The 22,012-nt window shown below is 42.0% G+C and overlaps 2 protein-coding genes across 4 annotated transcripts in view; one reads left to right on the forward strand and one right to left on the reverse strand.

Moving 5' to 3' along the window:
- Positions 1-22,011, forward strand: part of LOC311022458 (beta-galactoside alpha-2,6-sialyltransferase 2-like) — a 40,998-nt gene extending 18,987 nt beyond the window's left edge. Inside the window, exons 4-7 of the mRNA XM_084023716.1 lie at positions 4,061-4,158; positions 4,759-4,860; positions 11,065-11,239; positions 18,011-22,011. Of these exons, the coding sequence (XP_083879842.1) occupies positions 4,061-4,158; positions 4,759-4,860; positions 11,065-11,239; positions 18,011-18,258 (623 nt within the window). The 3' untranslated portion in view covers positions 18,259-22,011. The remainder of the gene's footprint in view (positions 1-4,060; positions 4,159-4,758; positions 4,861-11,064; positions 11,240-18,010) is intronic.
- The window catches only part of tmtops2b (teleost multiple tissue opsin 2b), a 206,600-nt gene that overhangs the window by 168,483 nt on the left and 16,105 nt on the right, over positions 1-22,012 (reverse strand). Inside the window, exon 4 of one of the 3 annotated variants that reach the window (XR_014598112.1) lies at positions 16,342-16,697. Coding sequence is in view for 2 of the 3 variants with exons in the window: in XM_084023726.1 (XP_083879852.1) it covers positions 16,488-16,697 (210 nt within the window). In the remaining variant the exon portion in view is untranslated. Of the gene's footprint in view, positions 1-14,897; positions 16,698-22,012 lie in introns of those variants that run through there. The other 2 variants (XM_084023726.1, XM_084023727.1) reach the window with 2 other exon arrangements.

Raw genomic sequence — 22,012 nt, forward strand, 5'->3', positions numbered from 1 at the left:
GAGAGTGAGAAGCAGTTTTCAGTTTTGGGCGCCAGGCTCTGCAGGTGCTTCTAAATCTCTGTTGATGTATCATCATCCTCCCCGCGTTCATGTTGGTTTCCGTCCAATAGTGTTTCCCATATGGTCAACTGAAGGGTGCGAATAATGCAAATCCACGTTTATTCTCTGAGGGCAAACACACACATCTTCATGCCGGGATGTTGGTTCAGTGTGTCGTGGTATTCAGTTCAGAGGTTTTGCTTGACTTGATTAATGAGATAAATATTATAGAGCTGATTAATTATTGAACAGTGCTGAAAAAGCCTGACTTTGTTACATTAATTCTCAGGCGTCAACAGGAAATCTAAACAGGAAATCAAACCACAATCGATTGCACTTCCTCTCACCCTGATGCAGGCTGCACTGCATCAAAACCTACACGGTGCAGCTGTGAATTGTGACAAATCGCCGGAAGATGAATGCGAGAATCACACTTTTTTTCTGTGCCATTTGCAGGTTGGCTGACATTTGGGTTATTGGTTTCTCTCAGCGGCTGCAGCACAGAGTTCATCCTGTGAGAGCTTTGTTACTGGGGTTCTGGTTGGGTTTCGTGTTGCGACTGTGTGGTGTGTGTCTGCCATCATGTGGAGAACAGGATGAACTGCATCCCCAGTAAGACATGAGACGGAGAAAACAACAGGAACACGTTACAGCTTTATTCAAAATAATGAAAGAAATATATAGTGTTTATTATTTACACATTTTCACTCAACTCGTTGGTCATTTTTGAGTAAATATGTATATATATATATATAATATATAATTTGAGTGAGACTATCTGTATTATTCTGAAAGGTGAAAAAATAAACAGACCACAGAATTACTTATTTAACATATTTATTCTATAAAAAGTATTCCTGCATAATGTTTTATGCTGAATACCAAAGTAATGCTCAGTTATTTTTAACATTTTTTAATTGACTACATGCTGGCTTAAACGTATTAAAACATTAATCATAATTAAGAATCACGATTCATACGATTAAACACATTTAGGTGAAGCCAAAACGATTCATTCTATTTATTTATTTTAGCAGATCGATTTAGTTGAATCAATAGGACTGACAATCAATTCATCGATGAATCCAATGAATCGTTACAACTCATATACTGTATATATATATACATAGATACATACACACACACAAATGTATTCTCTTTTTACGTCGAGAGAATGTGCTTAAAAAACATGTTATTCCCCATCCTGGTCGTGCTCTTCGCAGCTCTTTTGTGATTGGTCATCCCCTTATGTTTGCCAGAAATATCAATCTCCTTACCATAACCAAATAACCGGAGTTGTAATGCTGAGAAATAGTGATAAAAATTAATTTGAGCCACTTGTTCTTCAACTCCCCGTCCTTAAGAAGTCCACACAAAGGACGTTTCAGCCTCTTCTCCACATGGACGCTCCACGCTCGGCTCGGCTCTTACCAGCTTTGTTTGAAGGCGTGCCAAGCTAGCAGCTGGACAGATATTATGCAAATTGACATCACCACTTTATAGAAGAAGAGGCAGGATTTCAATTGAGGAGCAGAGTGTCTGTGGGGGAGAGTGACTCCCTTTGGGAGTGGATTTTAGGCTTTGATGCTCTGCAGACTTTTTACATGCACAAAAAAAAACTATATAACACACTGAAGGAAGGAGAAACAGCAGAACGGCATAAAAGGTCCTGTAACTGATTGATTGATCATCTAACATGTCATAAAATAGTGAATAATACATCTCAATTTCCAAAGAGCCCAAGGTCGAGGGTCCAAAACCCATATATATTCATACATTTACAGTGACTGAAAAGCACCAGATCCTCACGAGGCTGCAACCAGTAAATGTTTGGCATCACTATTGTCGACTAAGCATTTCATCGCTAGTGAAAATGGAAACGATAAAATGGCAAAGATGAAACCGTAAAAACCAGAACTGTGACCAAAGCTTCTGTGTACGAATATAAGAACATTTCCATGAAGTGTCAAAGCACGATGGGTAACTTGAAAAGCCTCTTCATCATCCAGAAGAGCCAACATCTGCTTGCTGGGCTCTCAGGCACACAATGGGTTAACAGCTTCATAATGGAACTACGGCCTTGTTTCAATTATGGCCTTGTTCCATTCAATAGCCTTTTAAAAGTCAGCAGCCATGTCAGTCTATGACCTAACATGAAGCTAATTCACGGTAGGCATCGCCGTGGAAACGACTTACAGGAATAACGGGAGCCGTGATTGATACCAGAACGGAGCAGAAACCGCTTAATTTACCGCCACGCGGCGGCTGCTGGACGCGTGGCGGTAAATCCGCCATCCGCCAAGCTTGGAAGTTGGCGTCCGCACTTTCCCAACATACAGAGACACCTCGCTGTGGAGTAACGCGGCAGTTATATTAAGCTGGAAGCCAACGGTGTGACATTCATTTGTCATGTGGCAGGAGGGATATAATCTCACAGACACTGACGGATGCACTCTTTAGCTTTTAAATGAGTCAAACTCCCGATGACGGAGTATGAGTAATGGTGTTGTGATACTCTGGTTTAATCACTGCACACGTCACGGGCGTCACATACTAAAGGCTCAAAAAAGCACAGTGGCCAGTTCCCCGTCTTCTGTTTTACACACACAAGAAGATGCCACTATACCCTGCTGAAGGAATTCTGATATTTGAGTATATTTTTCTATTTCTCAGGAAGCACATGACAAGATAATTGAAATTGATCAAATAAATTAAAGAAAATAAAGAGGAAAACCATCCATTGTCTACTGCTTATCCTGTATTTAAGGTTACGGGGGGGCTGGAGCCGATCCCAGCTGTCATTGGGCGAAGGCAGGGTACACCCTGGACAGGACGCCAGTCTATCACAGGGCTAACATGTAGAGACAAACAACCATTCACACTCACATTCACGGGGGATTTAGAGTCATCAATTAACCTATCCCCATCCTGCATGTCTTTGGACTGTGGGAGGAAGCCGGAGAACCTGGAGAGAACCCACGCTTACACGGAGAGAACATGCAAACTCCACACAGAAGGAACCCGGGGCCGACCCGGGAATCAAACCCAGGATCCTCTCGCTGTGAGGCAACAGTGCTACCCACTAAACCACCGTGCAGCCCAAGAGAAAACCATGATTGGTCAAGCATTGTTTTCACAGAATATTCTTTAGGCTGTAGATGATGTGAAATATTAATAATGTGACAAAACCAACCTCAGGGAATCGGACAAACAATGATTCCCTGCTGCAAGAAAAACCTTGAAAATCCATCAGTCTGTCGTATCGTTGTAAGAAACCGGCGTGTTTACAGTACATTGGAGGACAAACACAATGTCAAGCCAGTGAGCACGTTTGAGGTGTTTGCAGTAGGTCGTGTTGTGTGTGTGTGTGTGTGTGAATGCCAATGTAATAGTGGACTGGCAGCCATGAAGGAGTATCCGATCATAAGCCGGGAGGATCATCCATTCTGGTGTCGGATCGACACACGGGGGAAGGTCCGTGGGACTGATCCATCAGCAGACAGGCATGCGTTACAAGTTTCTAATCATTACCGCAGCCATCCGTCAAGCTGAGGGTTTCATGTCGGCGTGCAGACTGTGACGGACGCGGTGCGAAGCAAACCCACCAAGATGTGGACAGAATTAGTGGCGAAAGTGTAAATGTTACATTGTACAGATTATTATTCTTATTTGTGCCTGATCAGTTGCAGGAGCTGACCACTAGAGGGCATTTTGGTTACATCTGTGTTAGCAGAACGGCGACGTGAGGTCACATAATGATTTACATCACTGTAGTTGTGACTTCCAATCTTTTCTTTTTTTTCTGCCTCCGTCTGCCCCAGTTTGCATCTGTGTGGACGACTCAGGCTTTTGTGTCAAACCTCAATACATGCCGTTCTCAATCATTTCTGTATCATGTAAGAAAAAGACACCTAGCTTTAGTTTTCATATATTCCTGCGTATATAATAACACCGCGTTCACGGAAAGGTCAGTTCATTATCTGCTTCTGGTGACGTGACCCGTGTGTGTTTTTTCCTGCAGATACTCACGACGCGGTGTTGCGCTTCAACGCTGCGCCCACCGGAGGATACGAGAGAGACGTGGGGAACAAAACCACCATCCGCATCATCAACTCGCAGGTGAGCCGGAGTCTGGCCTTGCATGATGCACAAACATGAATAATTGATAGCGGGTTAACTCGGGGGCTGTGTCACTCACTGAAACACATGTAAAATACTTGGAGTGGCTAATTCTACACATATATATGATTTATGACTTCATTCCACTTGAATTCCACATTTCTTTTGACATACAGTTAAGGTTGTTTTATTTATGTGCTGTTTGGCACTTTGTAATTATACCTCTAGCAATTGTATTTCTACATTCTTCTTATTACATAATTGGAATATGTTTCAGAATATCTCCTTTTTTGTTTGAGGATAATTGATGTTTTGTTTAACCTTCATGTTCATGTGCAAATAAACAATAATTCAAATCAGCTTGATTTGAAAACATAGACTTTAAATTAATTCAGAGCTGGAATTGAGCCTGTGCAGCACTTGAACTCTAAGCTAATCTGCTGCTGTGAATAAGCATATTTCCCAAAATGTGGAACTGCTGCTGTCGGAAGATTTTGCCTTTTGAAGCTGATAAACGTTAGATTAAATAATTGCTAATACTCTGTTTGATATCCGAGTGCATTTCATTTGCTTTAACATTGCAAACGTGTCTTCCAACAGATTTTGGCCAATCCCAAGCATCGCTTCAACACGAGCTCAATCTACAAGAATGTGACTCTGGTGGCCTGGGATCCTGCACCTTACACTGTCAACTTACACAAGGTAGCTTTTCTTTGGGTCAAATGAGCCTGTTGCTCATACAATCCATTTATCCAGTTCATTCATCTGTCTGTCGTCCATCACTGTCTCCAGGTCAGTTGACTTTAAAAGACTGTAAAGCATTTACAATAGGAGATGTGTTACAACTAGGGACGGCCCTTCTGATCGGTCATTTTGGTCTTAGTCGAATATGGTTTTTCTTTATTCTGCCATCATTTTTAAAAGGTTTTTATAATAATGAATGACTAATATCCAATAAACTCCCTCTATCTCTCCCTCTCCCTCTCTCTCTCTCTCTCTCTCTCTCTCTCTCTCTCTCTCTCTCTCTTTCTCTCTGTCTCTCTCCCCTCCCCCTCTCACTCTCACGCTGTCCTCTTCATAAATAAAGTGAAAAACTATCTGCAGCTGACCCTCCTCCCCTCATCAGCCCATCTCTCCCTCCTCCATCTCTCCCTCCTCCATCTGACTTCCACCTGCCCTTGAGCATCATTTTATGAGCACTTTCATACTTTTCGCCGCCCTCTCATCTCCTCTACTCCTTCCTCTCCACGCTACCTTATCATTTTTCTTTCATCTCAAACATCCTGCAACATTCCAGTTGAAAACATTCTTTGAGTGTGCTGGTCTGCCCTTGACAAAGAACTCAAATATAAAAACGATGTAAACTATATAATATGAAGCAAAGCTGGAAGCAAAGCTGACATTTTGTTCAATTGCAGTGAGAGACTTTTTAGATGAAGAACGGAAGCAGGGCAAAGATTCCAGCTCAACTTTTTGCAAAGCTCCATTACTGTCAAATGTATGTGGCATCATGTCGTTCCATTGAAAATGACTGGTAGCATGTTGCTGTGTGAACGCAGCAGAAGGCTTCGTCTGTTCTCCTCTATCACTTAATCTGAGGAAGCTACCCAACATTTAAACGACTTTCAGCTCTGAATCTCTGTTTGTCCAACATTATCCGGCATTACACAGTTATTGTCAGTCATCAATGCAAATTATTCAATCACGATTAAGATCTCTTTTCCAAGAAGGACCTGAGAACAAGAAAACAGAAACGACTCAACTTCACAATAAACAACTTCTGGCAATTGGGTTTACACTTAATGCATAATCTTTATTCCATGGCAGATATGAAAGACCCCACAATACTGTTACATTGGAAGAAAACAGAAATCCTTTTAGTTCTGTACAGGAAGCTTTGTAAGTCAAAGTGTTGAATGTGACTCTTGAATGAAGGTGTGATGTTCTAATGGGAGGTCGGTGAGGCGCTGGTGGAGGTGGAGAACACCAGAATGGGACCATAATTAATTGAATCTGTTACACCAGTAGTTTATAATGTATCTTTAATAAATGTAATAACTAGAATGTGTGTATTTAACTACCAGACGCTTGTGAGCAGAAGTCAGCAGAGCTGTGTAACCATCTGCACTTCTGGCCAAGCTAAAAGCAAACGTTTAACAGATGCAGCTTTGGGGACACTCTCTGCTGGACACATCTGGTAACTGTCTCCAAGTCAAACTGCAGGCATATTAAATAAGAGAGCAGAGGAGGGGAAATTATGCCTAAAAGCTTCAACCATGTACAATATTTCGGTAATATGATAAGGTATTTTTCTTCAGAGATGCCATACTGTTCCAAATTTTCCTGGAACTGTCACAGGCGGAGAGAGCCGATACTGATCTGATTTAGCCGTCCTAACCGTGCTGGCGCAGAAGTTTCTTTGTTGCCTTAAGGTTAAAGGGTCCTCATGGGTACCGCTGGACGAGAGTCCAGTGGGAAGAACGGAGGACTGTTTTTATATCTGCTTTTTAGATCATTCATGTTCATGTCTGTCAGCAATGATGATTTTGTGAAAAGTTTTCCAGTGCTATCGCAGGATCTTTGCTAGAGGAAATCTGATCAATTCCAGGAATTGGCAAATCATTTAAAAGAACCTGAAGATTAAAAATGCTTATAATTTCTCATGGTGATAATCTGAGATTGGGATTTAGGGATTTAGCAAACTGTATAGCCCCCCATGAGCAACCACTGGGGAAACGGTGAAACAATCCCCTTTAAGCGGTAGAAAACATTTGGCTCGACCGGGCTCCGGGTGGGCAGAGAGGGAGAGGAATATAGTTTTGACATTATTTGGGATCTTAGGGGAGAACCATGTTTCAGCCAGAATGGGGACATCAGGGGAGGTTTCACGTAACAAAACCCTGGAGGCCGGCTTCCTAACAGGCCGAGCCTGCAGTGGCGTTAAAAGTCTTGTTTCAAGGGAGATGAGTGTGCATAATAGATGGCCAGTTTTCACAGGAATGTTGTGCATAATTGACCAATTGTAGAGAGGACCTGTAGTGGAATAATTTGCAGGGTTGATTGAGGGTCATGGCTTCTTATGAACAATGGAAACGGAAAAGCAGGGACACTAATTAGGTTGGGGGGCTAGAATCCAGTGAAGGTCCAAGTCTGTCGTTATAATAAAGTGTGCTTGTCATTTTCCAGTTCCTTTAGTACAATCCTGGCTGCATTAAGGAAGCCAGATAATGCAAACTGTGCCAGCTGGTAGATTTGTCTCCAAGAAGACATCAAATACGGCGTGCTTGGCAGGGGGCCAATCCAACCAATCTTCACGCTCCCCAAAACCACTCAATTCCAAGATGAGGAAACCAGCATTCACACATGAGGTGTGGAAACCCAATGAGCTCTTGTAAGCGTTTTAAGTCTGACTGGAATCCAATTATATAATAAATGATGTATAATGTATGCATTTACTGGCCCACCCACAATATTCTCCCTGACCTTTTGTCGTGTTCAGGTCCCTTTTGCCATATTGTCCTCCGACTCTCACTCTTATTATGCAGAGTGTTTGATAATACATCATCGAGGATGATTATACATTTACATTTACATTTAGGTCATTTAGCAGACGCTTTTGTCCAAAGCGACTTACAATAAGTACATTTGTCAAAAGAAGGAAACAAAGAAACCACAACGTATCATTGCCGATAAAGAGCTAAAAATAGAACAAGTGTTGTTCTAAGCAGCTTCCTTCCTTTCTCCAGACAAAATGTGGTTTTGATTATACATCATGTGGAACCTTTGCAACACACTTTCCTCCTGTATTGCATCACATAAACTGTGCACAACTCTGCAGCTTGATGTATTGCCAAAAGTCCCCTTTATATATTAGATTAGATTGGATCGTTTCAACACTGATGGGAGTAGAGACCCCCTCGGCGGTTGTGGCTACACCCTTAGCGTGCCACGCCCGCACTGTTTTCTTCCCTCTCTTAATCACAAGATTTCCCCATATAGACGAGTAACGTTGTTTGTGTTGAGACGGGCCAAACACTTTATAGACTCTGCGTTTTGTGCTGAATGATGGATTGATGTCCCTCCTCAGGGAGGAGACTGTGATGGTTTGTGAGACAGAGTATCTATTATTCTGCATGGGGAGATAAACAAAGCCTCAACACCTCCACCGACCACTGTTTGCATAGTTTAACCATTTCAAAGGCAATGTTGTGTAATTGTATGCCAGTCCTGCTCTCCTTCTAGTAGTAAACAGCTCTGTCAGTCTTCCCATTCTACAAGGAATCCATTGTATGCTGCTGAACCATTTATACAAGAAAGGAAGCATCATGGAAATGCAGTAAAATTTGTATCCGCAAAGATTATAATCAATCTTATACTCAGATGTTTCCTCCCCGGAGGTAGCCACTTACAGGGAAATTACTTAAGTTTCATCTGGGGGGAAAGTCAAGGAGACGGGCATTCCCTCCCATTCTTGACAGATTTTAAACCTGTTTAAACCAGTTTTTAAACCTGTAGAGGCCGGTTTTGCTCTCACTTAATCCAATTCAAAATTCTTTACTTCCATTTAATTCAGTTTTTGTAGCATCTTCCTCTTGACCGCCACCTCCAGAGGTTCCAGAGCAGTCCCCAGCGCAGAGCCCGCCTTCCTTGCTTGTTTAGCTTCTTAGTATCCCTGGCTCTGATCCTGCTGCCCCAGCAAGTGGCCGCAAAGAAAAATGCACTTGCCACCACAGACATGTGCAGCATCTCGTTGACTTCAGCTTCCTCAAGTTGGCTTTGTCCTTTCCTGTATACAGCCCCTTTGTTGCACTTCCAGTCCAGTTTATTGTCCAGAAGAACGCCAAGATACTTGTAGTCATCCACCACCTGCACCTCCTCACGCTGGATGGTGATTTTCTTCAGGAGTGTCCTGTTCCTCCTGAAGTCCACCACCATCCCCCTAGTCTTAGTCACATTAAGCATGAGGTGGTTTGCCCCACACCATTCCTCAAAGTGATCCACAAGTCCTCTGTACTTGGTCTCCACAAGGGCACTCAGTCTCCTCTCCACCTATGATACACCCCACAACAGCCGTGTCATCTGAGAGTTTCTGCAGGTGGCAGGTCTCAGAGTTGTACTGAAAGTCGGAGGTGTACAGTGTAAAGAGGAAAGGTCCCTGCGGTGCACCTGTGCTGCTAACCAACTCCAGACGCACACACTGAGGTCTGTCTGTCAAGTAGTAGTAGAAGTAGTAGTAGTAGAAGATAATCAAGAAGGTATTCTTTACGCCTTGCATTTTTCTGTTTTTTTTTTGTTTGTTTTTTTGAGATAAGTTCGCCTTTTTACTTAACATACTGTACCCACACATTTGATCACAGTACACAATGTATGTATTCAGTATCATTGGGTAATTTGGAGCCGTTATTTAAAGGAAATCAAAGTCATTCATAATTCAAGTAGGTCATTATGGATTAAAGAAAAAGCCCCAGATTTCATCAGGCCCTCTTTGCTTTATGAAAAACATGGGCAACAATGATTCAAGGCTCTTTTATGCCCCTACTGTGAAATTGAGCTGGAATAATGTATTGAAAACGCAGTTTCATGTATAGTATGAATGCGTTTCTTCCCTGAATCCATTATAATTGACCTTCATTTCCATGATGCATCCATCACGTTGCTTATGGTTCGAACCGCTGCATTGAACACGTACGGTATGTTCAGTCGATAATGAGACAGAATTACTGAATAGAATCAAATCAGCTTGGATTTCCACTTGGCCAGAACATTTGTATTTTTTTCTTTCAATGCGTGCAACGTACATCTACATTATTTATCTTTTAATGGCAACAACAACAAAAAACATGTGAAGACTCACGTGTTGGCAGGATGGGTCAACGGCTCTCAGGTGACCCATCCATGTGAGTACTTCACTTGATGGCTCAGGACCCATTTGTCCCCTTCAGACCCAGGTGTCACTTGAGGGTTGGGCGGGCCCGGGAGTCACATGCCTCTCACAGTAAACGACCCTACAAGCTGTTAAACACCTGAACTCCCCACTATCAGTTAGAACCGAAGAAGAATGAGAAACTTCTTTTTAAACCTAAAGCAAGTCCAGCTGCCTACGATGAAGCTTTCAAAGATCACCATGACCATCACCATGTAAATCGGTGCACAAAAATGTGGGGAATTTTGACTTTTTTTATGAACAAAGTACAATTTCCTGATGTGTTCATGTTCAGTGACCATAACAACATGTTTGTCATTTGTTTGACACTTTGACAAATGCAAAAAGGAAAATTTTTGTTAGATTATTGTTATTTATTTTTAGCTCTGATGAAAGCTGTCCGTGTCTGAGGAGAAGCCTGAAAGTGCAAACAGAATGATGGAAGAAACATGTTTTTAAGTCAGAGGAATGGCAGAGGAGAGGGGCAGTCGGAGGGCGGACTCTCAGTATTTAGGGCGGATGCAAGTTTTTGTTGAAATCTGATTGGCTCAGTCATTTTCATTGTGAGCGTTTTAAGACGGATGATGTGTTAAGATTGGATGAAACTCGTCTGCTTTGAGTGATAATTTGTGTCTGATATGGTCTTTCCACAAAAGAAATTCAATGACTTAGTGATTTCTAAAATGAAATCTACTCCTCCTCCCTCATTCAAAACAAACTATGAATAGGGCAAATGCTTTCCGACAAAGTTGCCTTTGTGACAATGAGTCATTGCCTGTTAGAGGTGATACAAAAAGGGACTGAAAAACCTGGTACGTCATGCCTGCTATATTGAATTTATTCTCCCATGTTTATTGACCAGAGTGAAGAAGAGCGCATAGAACTTAGTCATCAGAAATCAGACAGTGCTTTCATCGGAAGGGTTAGGGTCCAACCCCCCTGTCATCTCAACTAAAGTATTTGTCCCCCTCTTTCTCCATCAGTGGTATGCCAGTCCGGACTACAACCTGTTTGGTCCGTACATGGACCACCGCAAGCTCCATCCTAGCCAGCCCTTCTACATCCTTCACCCCAGCTACGTGTGGCGACTCTGGGATGTGATCCAGGGCAACACTCAGGAGAACATCCAGCCCAATCCTCCCTCGTCTGGCTTCATAGGTGAGTACACAAACACACACACACACACGCCCACACACACACACACACACACACACACACGCCCACACACAAAGCTGATATGCATGCAGTGTATGTCTGTTGTAGTTACCTTTGTTCACTTATCTTTCCATTTCCTTGCTCCCTGCTGGAGCAGATAGACGTAAACACACGTGCGCTAAAAAATGATGACATTCTTATCTCCAGTATGCACAGTGACGTTATCGGCATGCGGCATGGCTACGCGGTGCGCTCCAAAGAAACACATCCGCGCACGACTCGGCGGAAATGCATCCACTGTAAGCTCGTCTGAGACGCTCTCCAGCATGTCAATATGCACTTCATGTCGGCCTCTTTACTTTCATTTTCAGACTTTAATACGCTTTCCCTGTGTATCGCATAAAGCGTCCAGTTAAACCCGGAGCAGTTGTTTACCTCACCAGCGACAGTCTATTATTTTTACTGTTGATACCTCGGTGTCGAGTGGCACATTCGGTGTCAGATGCACTTGTGGAGAATGATTAATTTTTCATCGCTGTGGAGCAATATTTGGTTGTCACTTTGATGCCGAAGGCACAACAACATAATAGATTCTGCATTTCTGGAAATGGTGTGTTGTCAAGTTCTTTAAAAGTGTCGTGAACATAATAATCAACGTATTCAGCACAAAATAAGCCAACCTGTCTAAAAGAGATATTAGAATTTACACAGTAATGCCAGTGTGTACAGCTTCTGTCGCTATATAACAGCATTGCTATCCACAATGATCTTTTATATTATTTATCACACTAACGTTGCTGTAAATATCACAGATCTCTGACTGAATTGCTTTAGCAGCACGAGAGATAAAACCGAGGCACTTTGAGTTGATTTCTCTTTGACTGATGGTCTTTCTGATTCAGATAGTGTTGAGGTGAAAGTAATAAACAGTCTGCATACATGCTAGCAACGCTGTTAGCCTGTGTAACGTACTAATGTCATCATGGCAACAGGCTCACAGTAACAATGCTAATATGCAGGTGTAACATTTACACGGTTCCCCATCTTAGTTTAGCATGCTAGCATGCTAACATCAGCTCCATAGTTTGGCCACAGAAAAAAAAAGTTGTGAATGCAATATTAACATAATTACCTTTTTTTAAATTAATATGTGAAGTTTTTCGAGGGCCGGTGCTATCGACCGCATGCATTGAACACCCACTTTAATATTTAATAGACATGCTATAATATTTATAGCTGTCGTTGTGCTGGGTTTTCTCCTTAGCGGCGTTAGCTAGCAAATAAGCTCACCGACAGCAACGTTATCATTAATATTTTGGCCCAATGAGTAAGTGAATTGGCATAGCCATATTTGATCTGTATATAATTCAATGTGTTAAGTAGTTCGAGTTGCGTCTATTTTGGTCCAAAGACCCAAAACAACAATTTCTGTGACAGAAAAGACACCAGATATATCCTGGAATGTAATTGTAAGACATTATGATGCTTTTGAGGAACGCTTGCAAAATACAGCCAACTGTTGTTTTTCAGCATAATCTGTTTTATCTGAGACGACTCTGGACCCCGAACACCAAAACACTATTTTTCACTGCTTGCCATCCCATACTAACAACTAAAAAGTCGTTTTGTTCTGGAACAGGGCCTGACATGTGAGCAAACAGCTTATTTATTCAGCCAGAAGTAACGGAAGAACATCATCATTCATTCGACATTGTGTTTGTGGCCATGTGATGAATGTAAGCCCGATATTCACTCTCGTTTAGCTCTGTTTTAGTCTCCCGAGGGAATTACCTGGCTCTTTAGTATTTTCAGCTAGTATCCAGCTGTGTCTGTGTGCTGTCTGTGACTGAATGTGGACTATTAAGCAGGGAACCTTAACCACAACAGTAGTAAAGCTTCTCTATGTCGGCTTTATGTTTTGATCTGATATGTTGTTTCAATAATAGTCTACATTTTAGCTGCTTTAAAGAAAAGGTGAGGCTGATGATAATAATTACAAGGATAAAAGTGAGTAATTTACATGAAGAACACACCAAAACTGAATTTCTCACAAAAAAAAGTGGTTTATTATTTCTTATACCATTAGGATATCAGAATCTACTGGTCATGAATCTTTCAAGCAATGAACAAGTAATACAATTCTAAACCGAACCAAAAACAATCAATGATAGATGATGAAAGCTGATTACACATACGTACACTGTTCAACAGATCAATCAGCCTCCTCGTCCATGCCAGTCCTGCTGTTTTACACTCCCAGGCAGCAGCGGTTTAGTTGTCCTGATTGTTAGTTTACCGTGTGCAGTCACTGATTAGATGATTTGAATAAAAGGCAGCAGGGCTTTAGAAAAAAAAAAAGCAAGCACAGGGCACATAGATTACTGCGCGGATGCCAAATGTGTTAAATGGAGGCTATAGTGTGTAATTTATTTTGACTTTCTCTGAAGAAATGCAGTCATTATGGCTACAAGATGCAATCTCCTAGCAGTCGTCATGGTGGGAATTGTCTTATTTCCACATCGACAAAAACACAATTGCTTTACTTGGTAGCATTGTAATATCTGTTGTTACATTTTAGACGTTATCCTACGAATCATTTAGTAATAAAAAAAAAAAATCCTGCTCATCTGATTAATTCACAGTGGCTCGCAGTTTCGTAACACTGTCATGTCATGAATTAATTGTTGTCAAAGTGCATATCTTCCACGATGCGTACTGTTCTTTTTCAGCAAACACAGAAAAGACAGACATGTGTGGCGCATTTAAACTGTTGATTAGAAAATCCATTGTCGGTAATGTGGCGCAATCAATCAGTCTAACATGAACCTCCACCCTCTTTTAAAATACAGCAACGCTTTCTTCTTACGTATAAGATCACCAAATCATACATACATAGTCTGTGCAAAGGCAGAAGAAAATAAATACAACGCTTAAAACGGCTTCTGTGACACACACGGAGACTCACAAGGTGAAAACAACACCAGCAATGCTTTCACTGTCGATAATAACAATGATAACCTGTCACTGAGAGTTACCATGACGCTAACACCTCGTGACATTCAATTTCAACAGTCTGTGTTTTCCTTTTCCCTGGTTTTGCTTTTTGTTTGTGGATTGAGAAAACCCACATAACTGTGCTGGGAACCACAATAACCACGTGTCAACACACGTGACGTTATGGCCACGTGCTCTGGTGTGGTTCGGGTTCCCGGCAGCCTTCAGAGTGTCTTCTTGCCGCACCATTACTCTTACTAGTCATTCTGTATTTACTTTGTCCTCTCTCCTCCTGGCATGGGAAGTTAAAACCAGGGGAAATGTGAGCCATTCGGCATCCCATAGCCTCTTTTTGTTTTTGTGCATCCGTCATTGTTGTCTTCGGCTTTTACTCACTAGTGAGACCACAAATGTGACCAGTTACTCCGAGAGAGGGGTGGAGCTCTTTAATACAAGTGTTAGCAGGTGCACTTTCTATGGTTTCTGATCAACTTCTTTCAATTTTTTGCAAAGAAAACATTCAATAGATTCATGCAATAACACAAAGCCACTGTATCAAAAGAAGGAACACGCACAGAAATAAGAAATAAATCAAATAAACCTGCAGACCAAAGTTCGAACAGTTGGCAGCAAAATGATTAATACATTTATCCACAAAACTCCAAATAGCTTTGACATTTACAGCAGCACAATGAATTCCAGTGTAATTATGAGGAAATGTGCTCAGTGTGACGATGACATTGACATGCGAGTTCATGAATAAGAATCTACATCCTTTTTAATATCAGCTATAACAATTGGGAATTGAACAAACAATGAATATTGAAAGGACATATATACATATAAAACAAGAATTGAGTACTCTGTACAGCCAAAGTACATGTCCGCAGATTGTTATAATCCCAAAGCTATCACACACAATAATATTTTAGACGATAATGTGCAGTTTCTGAACGCTCATTTCCTGTTTGAACATTACAATTCCCTGCACAAAGCAAGACCCGAAAGGAATATTTTTTTTAGAGTTCGATGGTGAGCGATCCCTTCAAACGCCCTTTCCTGGTTTGAATTGGAAGCAGACTACGAGCCCGGCCTCACACATTGCCTCACACGTGGCTGAATTAATGCAAAACCTAGTTGCAAACCTTCCTAGTGAAGTGGAGGAATGAGATGTTCAGCATTCACATATGGGTGTCATCTTCAGGTACATTTGACCATATTGTGTTTATAAAACATGTATGTCTCCAGACATTCAGTACATTTGTGCACATATCAAAAACTCTAGGACAAACATGAGCTCATACATGAAGCACATTTACTTTCTGAATGCATCCTGATTTAGTCCACATCCAACGTACCCGCTTCCAATGCTACCGGCCGGTTGAATGGGCGCTATCAGTGGTTATCAGCCTCCTAGACGAGGGTCTGAAGGGGCCGGTAGACTCTGAGGTCATTATCATGAATGCTTGATCACAGATATGAAGAAAACCAATGGTGGCTGCGTTGATTGTGATGGAAGCTAGGGAGCACATCGGCTGACGTGGTATAAAGAGACATGAAGATGGTGAAGGGGTAAGCAAAGCACAGCCAGGAGACAGTTGTTCGTGTCCCGTTTGGAACCAAATGTCACTGTTGACTTATTTTACCATCCTTTTGTTACTTAGCTTATGTGCATCTTTTAACCCCAAACCACAATCTTTTCCTTAACTTAAGTTTGGTTGCCTGAAACAAAAAGTTTTGAAATAGTTTAAATTCACATTGTACTTTCACGCAGGCTGCAACCTCCATGTCGGAAAAGGGAAGCCATAAAATGACTGTATGTCACACTTGATTTATTACCTCAGTAAACATTGTGAATATACTATTATGAGTCTAGTTTTCTTCTACAGTACAGCATGATGCACATTTAATAAAATGCGGTCGCATTTAGACTAACACAGATGATAAAGCAGGTAATGCTTTAGGGCATGGCTACCTTGTGGTTGCCAGGTGGCTACTGTGTGGTTGCCTAGTGACTACCATGATGCTGTGCAGTTTGGGAGTCATCTGTGTTCGTGTCTTACAACTTTTACTCTTCGACAGTGTGTTTTTAGTTCATTTAGTTCATTAACTCCACCCTCTTGTTTCACTTCCGTGTCAGGCCAAAATGCTGAACTCGAGGCTTCAAAACGGCTGTCCACAAACCAATGGGTGGTTCACGGCGATTATGTCCGCTTCTTATATACAGTTGGAGCTGCAGGTTGGCCAGTCTGAAGGCTCAGGTGACCTCCGGGGGGTTTGTGTGTTTGGTGGCTGAGGTGCTGCCAAACTGGTGGTTGGCCTCGGTGGAGATCTGGGCGGTGCAGACCACCGTTTTGCTGTACACTCTGCGGTTCAGATGGATCACCGTGGTCTTGGAGGGCATGGAGTTACCGTTCTCCGCTGACCAGTGATCGCAGTGAAACAGGATCAGGAAACACCTGTAGAACTGAGAGGAGAAAAGAGATGGAAAGGGCAATTAATGTAAACATGATGTGCCAGCTTGAACGGGGCGTTCTTGGAATCATCGGAGGTGGGTTGACCTTGGTTTCATGCTCTCAGAGAGACTCGAGGTGCGGGTCTGTCCAGAGTTTGATTAGGCAGAAATCATGCCTAAGTGCACTTCCATGTCCTCACAGTCAACAGGTAGTGGCACTTGAGAGGTGAAAAAATGTCGTTAGTGTGTAGTTGCACTGGTGAGAAGGCTGTCTCATAGGTCCGACCTTCATTTACGACAGAAATGTAATGGTCTGATACGTGTCGGCTGAATATTGTGAGTCGTGATCATAATGATTATTTTGCGTCAGAAAAAATACTTTTCTATAAATCAAGGCAGATATTTGTAAATGACCACGGTTTACACATTAATTTGGCACAAATGTGAAACAAGTAAATAAGAAGTATAAGCCTAGATTGGACAATTTAATGTCCTGGATGTTAAAACGATACTGGCTTGCAAACACGCTATAGAGAAAGCTGCTACAGCGATGTCGATGACATACTGCGATCGTGGTGGAAAGCAACCATGCAGGAGGAGGCGAGTCGCACCAAGCATAACAATCCTTAGAGAGAAAAAGATAAACAAGTTGGCAGCAATGTTCCAAGCAAGATGGAATGAAAAAAACGGTAACAAACTACGTACGTGGGAACCGGCTGAACTGTGTTAGCAGCATGTCGCAGTGCATGAAAGATACCATGCAAAGCATGCTGAGGCAGGCAAACTCACGTCTTCACGCTCATATATTATGTATTCAGTTCTATTTTTATCTTTATCTTAAGGAGGGTTTTGCTGAGCCTGCATGCTCTCAGCACAGCTGAACCACACAATTACACTTAGAATCACATTTTGCGCCGCAGTGTTAGCGCTCTCCTTGACTTTTGACACTATGCAGAATCAGTGGAGATTTCATGATGAATGGTTTCCCCAAAGGAGAGCTTTTTACTTTCCCTGATGAGATGTGCATTTTAGTATTGGCTCATATCGATACCAGCCTGCATGAGGGCTGGTAATGTATGCAGGTGCACAGTGAGCTGAAAACAAATTTAAATATGGACGTGGTGCGTGGACTTCAAACTGAGGTTGTGGGGAATCGAGGAGGAAAAAAACCAAGTGGCGTGGAGTAAAAAATAAAAAACAGCGGGTTTCTGCATTGAAAATATATATATTTTTTTATTTATTTATTTGTTTGCAGTGAAATGAGAACATCGACTGCACCAGTAGACAAATACCCTAATTCCTCTCTTTCTCTGTCGCCATTGCAGGCATCCTCCTGATGATGGCGCTGTGCGAGCAGGTGCATGTGTACGAGTACATCCCCTCCATGAGGCAGACGGACCTGTGCCACTACCACGAGCGTTATTACGATGCCGCCTGTACACTGGGTGCCTACCATCCCCTCCTGTACGAGAAGAGCCTGATCCAGCGGATCAACACGGGCCCCGAGATTGACCTGAGGAGGAAGGGACGGGTCACTCTGCCGGGCTTCAGCACCGTCAACTGTGACATCTGAGATATGAAACCTGACCCTTCTGAGCCTGAACACACACACACACTCCAGCCTTTTCTGGCTGACCAAGGGAGAGGTGCAATAAAGCCACTGGAGACGAGGAGTCTGGAGCTTACAAGTTTCAAATTAGACCCACAAAGAACGTAAGCCATACCCCTCCAAGGAGGGATCAGCGTGGGGGCTTCTGAACCAACTTGTCTTCATTAAGATGGTTTACGAGACGGGAGGCTGGCAGGTGGAGTCTCCGAGATGGAGCCAGAATAAGACGTCTCTCTCTGCTTTAGCTGAGCCACGTTAGCTGTGGAGCTGACTAGGGTAGCAAACATCAGTGTTTTTAGATAGAAAAGTGAATTTTCAATAACTGGGTGTGTTTCAATAGTGTAAACTGTGTTTTTTCAATCGTATGGGTGGTTCTCCACTCAAAAAGGAAATGCCACTGTTTCATCACAGTTATTCATGATTTTTTTCCCCCTTTTTTTTTCCTCTCTTTTTTTGCTGGTCCAAAGGGTTGTGAAAAGGAAAAAAGTCATCCGCGCCGAATGTCAAAAATTCAACACGCTCTCACAACTACACACACACACACACACACACACACACACACACATCCGCACTTGCACAGAGCAGCAATTCACGCCGAGAACGCACACACAGAGACAGTTTTTTTGGGGGGTTGTCAAGCTGTCACATTACTGCAGATTTCATCACTTTGCAGCAGGTGTTCCTGTTCCACCTTCCTCTGGTTTCTTCTCATCAAATTGCAGTTTTTTTTTTGTGTTGTCGCGAGGGAGTTCATTTCACACTCCTCATGAAGCTTAACAGCGAGTTACTGTCCTGTGCACGCCAGCCGTCGCTCCATATAGGATACTCATTCAGTGTCAAGAAGCCTCTCTGTTAATAGCCCACAGGAAGGAAGGCGGTGGTTGTCATTTTTGATGGATTCATCCCACATATAGTAACTCTTTTTTTTTTTTTTAAACTGATGGTGTAATTAATTCAAAGAAAATGGGGCCAAAATGGATCTTCAGAACCAAGCGGTGCTCAGAACAGCAGTAGCCCTGTGCCTAGCGGTCGACCGAACACTTTTCTCGGGTTTGCCTTTGTGACTGTTCAGGTACATGCAGTACATACTGTGGCAGGACTGCAGTAACATGGAGTTTAATTGCAGTGAGAAGTGTGATGCGTGGGATCCTCAGCTCTGCCTCAGCAATCACCAGCCCCTGGTCGTTTACTCTTTATTGAATGTAATTTGACCACCTGCGTGTCATGGCCAAACCCTCCCCCGGAGCTCACCACTGTGTGTGTGTGGGGGGGATTATTTCTTAGTCATGTAACGGCATGAAGCTCATTTCCTACATCTATTTATGTCTCATATTTCCTGTATCCTCTTAATATTGGTCTGTACCTGTCTGCGGCTCACAGTGGAGCCAAAGTTGGAGTTTTATAAAAGAGGAATTTGAACCGGTAATATCAGCAGATTTGCTCTTTCTCCAGCTAGGATGATTTATTTTTATGTTTACAATCAGCCAGTGCCACATCTGCAGCGAGCTCTAGGTAGGAATTAGCTCAGCATGGATTCCGGTTGGGAATTCTTTAGCTGTGCAGGGTGCAGACGGTCAGCCTGTGACAGAGATATCTATCGCTATGTGTTCTATTCTACAAACATGTTCTTGTGCCATTGGTTGTGGTTTCGATATAAAATGTGAAAATGTGTCTCAGAAATGTTGCTTTGAATAGTCCGATGTATGTTGAACTAGATGGCTCTGTAGTAGTAGTCGTAGTAGTTATAATAGTAGTAGTAGTAGCAGTGTAGATGATTCACATTGATGACATCATTACTTGTTGAGTAGGGCTGGGTATCATCCAAAATGTGTCGGTATTATCACAATTACATTTGGATATCATTTTTTGTAACTGTGGCAACACAAGATCACAGGAAAGAGTTTTAATGCTTGACAGTGCGGCCGGCGATATTGATAAAAAAAAACCTCTTATGGTATTTTGCATAGCTAACATACTGTATACGGTGATATAGTGGATTTTCTGGAAATTCTGTTGAGGAACTACACTCAGTTGCCAATTTATTAGGTACACTTTGCTAAAAGTAAGCCTAGTCAGGTAAATTGAAGTGTGGTACTCATAAAAGAAGTCAACATCTCTGAAACAGTTGCATCACAACCATTCTAACCTTCATGAATGTGTTGCATTAGACAGTGGTACTTGTATCTTAGGTGGACTTAAACTGGGAACTGAGTGTTTGTGTCTGTGTATAGTAAAAAAAAACAACAACAAGATGGGAATGATTAATTCAGTGAATTGCAAACATGGCAATGGTGTTACATCACATTGATGCAAAATTGTGTAAATCTCAAATATTGCCACGCAGCGGAATTCCTCATTAATTTGCGGCTGCCTCAGTAGAGATTGTATAGAAATATCTCAGTTGACAAACGGTGTCATGGAAAACATATGGCCATATCGCCCGGCACGCCTCGATAGCTATGGACACATTTGGCAGAGAATTAAAAAATTAATTTAAAAAAAGCAGTTTGATACCCAGCCTAAGTTTCTGGTGGATAGTTTGGCATGTCATTAGAAGAGTCTTGGAACAAGGAACCCGGTAAAGTCGGCAACTGTTAAAGGAGTGTAACAGAGGTTTGAAAAAACAGACATTATTGAATGAATAGCTTAAGGGGTTTTATCATCCCGTTTGAATCGTGCAGGTTTTCACCTCGGTTTTGTGTTTCTCTGTCAAGATACATGATCAAATGTTTTATTACTCGCGATTGTAACACACACTGAAGGTGCAAAAAAAAAAAACCCTGAACATATTCTACTTGTATATTTCTATTAACGTAAATTACTTTCCAATGCACAGAGCATGCAAATCAGGATCAGGGCTTAAGAGTCTTAAACTGTCTGTGCTGTGCCGTGCTGCAAGTAGACGCCATCGTCATTAATGTTGTATGGCAATTATGCTATGAGATTTTTTTCAAGTGGGTGTTTTGAAGATTTTAGTGCATGCTTGTGGGCAGGGAAATCACATCCAGCTGCGGTGCAGCTATTAGTAGTTCCCTGGGAGCAATTGATTCAGTGCAATGCAGTCTGGCAACTTAATTTTCTTTGCATCCTAATATTGTGCCAAATTCCTTCTTTTTTTTTTTAAATATGACTTGGCAGCGGTGGGTTGAGGACTGATAGCAGGACTTCAGGTGCTATTGCTTCTCTCTGGGATTAAGGTAGAGTTTAATTGAATGTTTTTATTTTCTTCAAGACCTTAAATTTATTTGCCATGATTAAATGCAGGACTTTGTGCTGAAACACGTGAGAGACGCGATGAGAAAACACATTTTGCAGACACCGTTTATCACGTTTTTGCCCTCTTTCTCTCGCTCTGTACTCTCGAGGCCTCTGTTTCATCTCATGTTATTACTCAGTATTGTGGATTTTTCTGCACCACACTGCCTCTAAATGATTGTTCAACCTTTTTTAAGTTATTTTTTTTGTACATTTCCCCCCCGCATCTTCCTGCAGTATTCCTGAAAAGAGGAAGAGAAAAAGAAGCATCCATGACTGAACTTAGTAAGAGTGAAGCTCTTGTTTTCACTCGCAACAGCCTTAGGATGTTCTTCTTTACTCTGGTTTGTCAGTGAATTCTCTTCTTACACTTGAATTGATATTTAAATAGACCATTTGTATGATTTCAGCTGTTGTACTTTGTCTTTTTTTACTGTGTAAATAAAGCTGTTGTACATGTCAT

Source organism: Eutrigla gurnardus (assembly GCF_963514095.1).
Source record: "Eutrigla gurnardus genome assembly, chromosome: 12".
NCBI lineage: Eukaryota > Metazoa > Chordata > Actinopteri > Perciformes > Triglidae > Eutrigla > Eutrigla gurnardus.